General features: G+C 31.7%; 1 protein-coding gene across 1 annotated transcript; it reads left to right on the top strand.

Moving 5' to 3' along the window:
* Positions 1-292: 292 nt before the first annotated feature.
* Positions 293-3,270, top strand: Tsp_13261 (conserved hypothetical protein; the record flags this gene model as incomplete). The annotated part of the gene is made up of 13 exons (XM_003366084.1): positions 293-362; positions 412-584; positions 666-865; positions 1,007-1,058; positions 1,188-1,342; positions 1,406-1,516; positions 1,593-1,695; positions 1,764-1,840; positions 1,914-2,157; positions 2,234-2,313; positions 2,455-2,676; positions 2,965-3,081; positions 3,146-3,270. Coding segments are annotated over 13 exons (1,729 nt in total), but the record flags the coding sequence as incomplete, so codon positions are not given.
* Between the last annotated feature and the right edge of the window lie 477 nt (positions 3,271-3,747).

Genomic DNA, 3,747 nt, shown 5'->3' with positions numbered 1-3,747 from the left:
TTGATTTTGGAAAAAACCCGCACAGCAAGAATTGGAAGCGTTGTTTGAAGAATTGTAATCTTATGCCGATGCAGTAGCGTAGCAAGAAAATGATGCTGTTAGTTTGCGTTCAACTCCAAAACCTTCACTCAGACCTTATTTTCCATCTCGTGAAACATTACCGACACTAAGAGATGTAGGTTTAAATAAACATGAAATATTTGGTCAATTTTATTTAAATTTAATTATTTTTTGTTAAATAATTTGCATTAAGATGAAAATTGGAAAAATCAAAATCAATGTATCGTTTTAGGTTGGTAGTGATGATAGTAAAGATTCCGTTGAGAATGTTTTCACTGGTAACGGTACATCCGATTCGCATAGTATATTCGTTTTTAATAAATTAATAGATTAATTAGTATTTATTTCAAGCATGTAAATTATGTTGTAGTGGTGGATGTTGGTCAGTTTGCAAGTGCGTCAGCAGATGCGGAACAGAAAAAGCAAATTTCTTCTTCACTTTATTACCAAAGCGAAATTTCTGACGGAAGAAAGCCTTCATCAGCAAGAAGTATCAAATCAGGTTCAGAAAGTTCAGAATTGAGGTTCATTGAATTTTTTTATTTCAATTTTGTTTTCATCATCTAACTTATATACATTATTTTATTGAACCCAAATGTATTTAGATTGAAGCCTGTTTTGCATCAAAACAGCGCTCCATTATTTGACAGTCCAAAATTGCTTAGATCTGTGACAGCCAGTTCATCGTCCGCAGTTTTAACTTCCGCTGCTTCGAAACAACGTCAAGCTGCAGCATCCGCATCTGCAGTAAACATTCCAAGCATACTTGAACAGATACAGTGTGTATTTCCTGCCGATGATGAAAGTTTGCCCAACTCGTTGTTTCTTATTTCTTCCACGGAAATATTTCACTGTTCAGTAAGAAGTGTAATTTGAATTTTATTTTATTTTATTTTATATTTCATTATCATTTAATTTGTTATTTTTCTTTTTCATTGCAATCTAGGCTGTTGTATTGGCATTGCAAAAGCACAATATGATTCACTTTGTGGTAAAAAGTAAAAAAGATGTGAAAACATTGTTTTTTACTCTGGTTAATAAGATTCAACGTTTGTAAGTGTTTCATTTGGGGATTTGATGATAGGTGTGAAATATATTTACTTTTACTAAATAAAAGCATTGTTTAGCTCAAACAAAAATGCTTCCAATCCACGAATGATACAGTTATGCTTGATTGGTGCAGATCATTTTTTCAGTTACTGTTTAGAATTTTATACTGAATATTTTGGGCAAAAACCAAACGATTGGTTAAATTATATTCGATTTTACCCCGTCGCTTGTCGTAAGTTTTTATTGAAATTTTTTTTATTTGAATCAATTTTCATCCTTCTATTTTTTTAAATAGAGTATTGTGTTTTGTGGCGCTATTTAGTGACTACTGATCGAACATATTCCAGTTTGTTTGGAGATGGATTTTGGCGTGAAGTGTGGGAAAAAGCAAATTTATCTGAGAATGGTATTCAATCATTTGCTGAAATGTCTGATTTGACTGACGAAAGAAAATATTCAATTTTTTTATATTTCTTTCATAGATGTCAATGAAGTTGTTCGCCGATTGCAGTTATATTTGAGCTCTGCTAAATTGATGCTTCCTTTGACAATTTCCGAAGCGATGATTCATTTGAAATCTGAAAAGTAATTATACTTTTTAAATAACTTTTTTATAGCTACTTTGCTATTGATTGATTGAAACGATGTTTTAGTGCATCTAGTGCATTTAAGCAAATTTTTGTACCGTTTGTAGTGAACGTTCGCTTAGCATCTGCTGAGCCGTTATCAGGTTTGGCATTGTTTTTTCCTGTTTCGTTTTTGGAGATGATTCATTGATTGATTTTTCTTATTTGTGCATTCAGCTGCTGTAAATTCAGGTGATTTGCCAGATTTGCCTTCATCATCATCTGGATTTTCTTCTGCTCAAGTTGTTTCCAACAATTCATCATCACTTTCTGGTCAAGCTTCTTCCGTTCAAAATATGTCGACAAATTTAATCAACGCGCGTGCAGCAGACGTATCCTCTGCTGGCCACTCATCTCCACCAGGTTCTCCGCACAACGAGCCACTGGTTGATCGTTTATCGAATCTAATCACAACTTCAGGGTATTTCAACTTGTAGACTTATTTTAATTCGTCGTTTATGTATATATATATATTTTTTCTTCTTCTTCTTCTTCAGTTCTTCTGATGCCAAAGAATTGCAAATCGAATATTGGGCTCCTCCGAATGTTCACTCTGTTCCAGGACCTTCTTCTCTTGGTAAAGCTTATTTCAATTCACAATTATTTCAATCTGCTAATTAAGCGTGGATATGTTTTTATCACTGCTTGTACTAGACATAAAAAGAAATGCAACATGTAGATTATTATGTAATTAATAATTGTTTGCTTTTGATTTTAGTTGGTAGTTCAGGCTTGAAGACAACAGAAGGCGTTGCAACAAAAAAAGATTCTCAGTGCTTTGCCACTAGCACACTTGCAAAATACTCGTTGAAAACGACGTTCCGTTCTTTGACAATATCGAAGAGCCCTTCTGATCCGTTGGTTTGCCTCATTGAGCCATTTATTAGTTCGCCTCATACATTGTCACTGCAGTTTGTCAAAGAAAAACGGAAAGACAAAAGTAATTTATCAACATTTCGACATAATCAAAATTGGTCATCATTATTAATTAATAAGAATAATTTTTATTGTTATTATTAGTTTTTAAATATAAGTCCTGACTTTAAAAATTTGCTTTATATTTTGTTGTTGTGTTATGTTCAATGAAGAAAATTAAGGGGCAGTTATTTTCATATTTTGCAATTAATGTGGACGTAGTAAGTGATGAAGTTTGAAGTTATTTTTGAATTTTTAATTGTTTCATTTTATTTCAATTGATTTATTTAGAAATGTATTTTCTTTTCTATAGTGCTTCAAAAACTTGGAATGAAAAATAAAGATCGAGCTGAAGTTGAACAAAAGAGTCAGTCAGTTGATGGAATTAGTCGACTGATTTGTAGTTCTCGACAGAATTCAAGAATGAATCGTATGAAAAAATTGATTTCATTGTTTATTATTTGTTTAATATTTATAACTTTTTTTAATTTCAGTTTTCATAGACGGAGTCGAATGGAGCGATGTGAAATTTTTCCAGATATCAGCACTTTGGCAAACGCACGTCAAATATTTTCCAGTTGGAATTTTTCAAGCTGAATCATCGAAAGAGCTGAATTGATCACTTGAATATATTATTCATTTTACATAACCAACTGCTTTATTAGGAAAGTTGCGTATATATTTATATATTTATTTATTTATTTATTTATTTACCGAGCTTCCTAGTTTTTGTGGTGCTGCCAACATATTTTATCTTTTTGCTTATTCAAAAGAAATTTATTTTTAAAATTCTTATATTATATTAAAATGTTTTCGTTCTTCATATCAGCTTTAGTTTTAATTAATACAGAAAAAGTTGCGATCTCCAGTATCTTTCATTTAGCACTACGGTATTTACATATTAGAGGCAGTATTTCCAGTTTACACCTACTGGTCAGAAATGATACGGTAAATAAAAGAGAAAGTAGTTTAGCGTATGAATAAACCTGTAGGTAATGTGAAGCAGTTGTAATTTACGCGTGTTCTACTTCGTGTCTGTTCTCTTATGTATGCATCGTATCATTTGTATAAATATTTTCATTTGTTAATTTACTTA

Source organism: Trichinella spiralis (assembly GCF_000181795.1).
Source record: "Trichinella spiralis strain ISS 195 chromosome Unknown Scfld6586, whole genome shotgun sequence".
Lineage (NCBI taxonomy): Eukaryota > Metazoa > Nematoda > Enoplea > Trichinellida > Trichinellidae > Trichinella > Trichinella spiralis.
The sequence above is the reverse complement of the archived record's forward strand: the minus strand, read 5'-3'. Positions and strand labels throughout refer to the sequence as shown.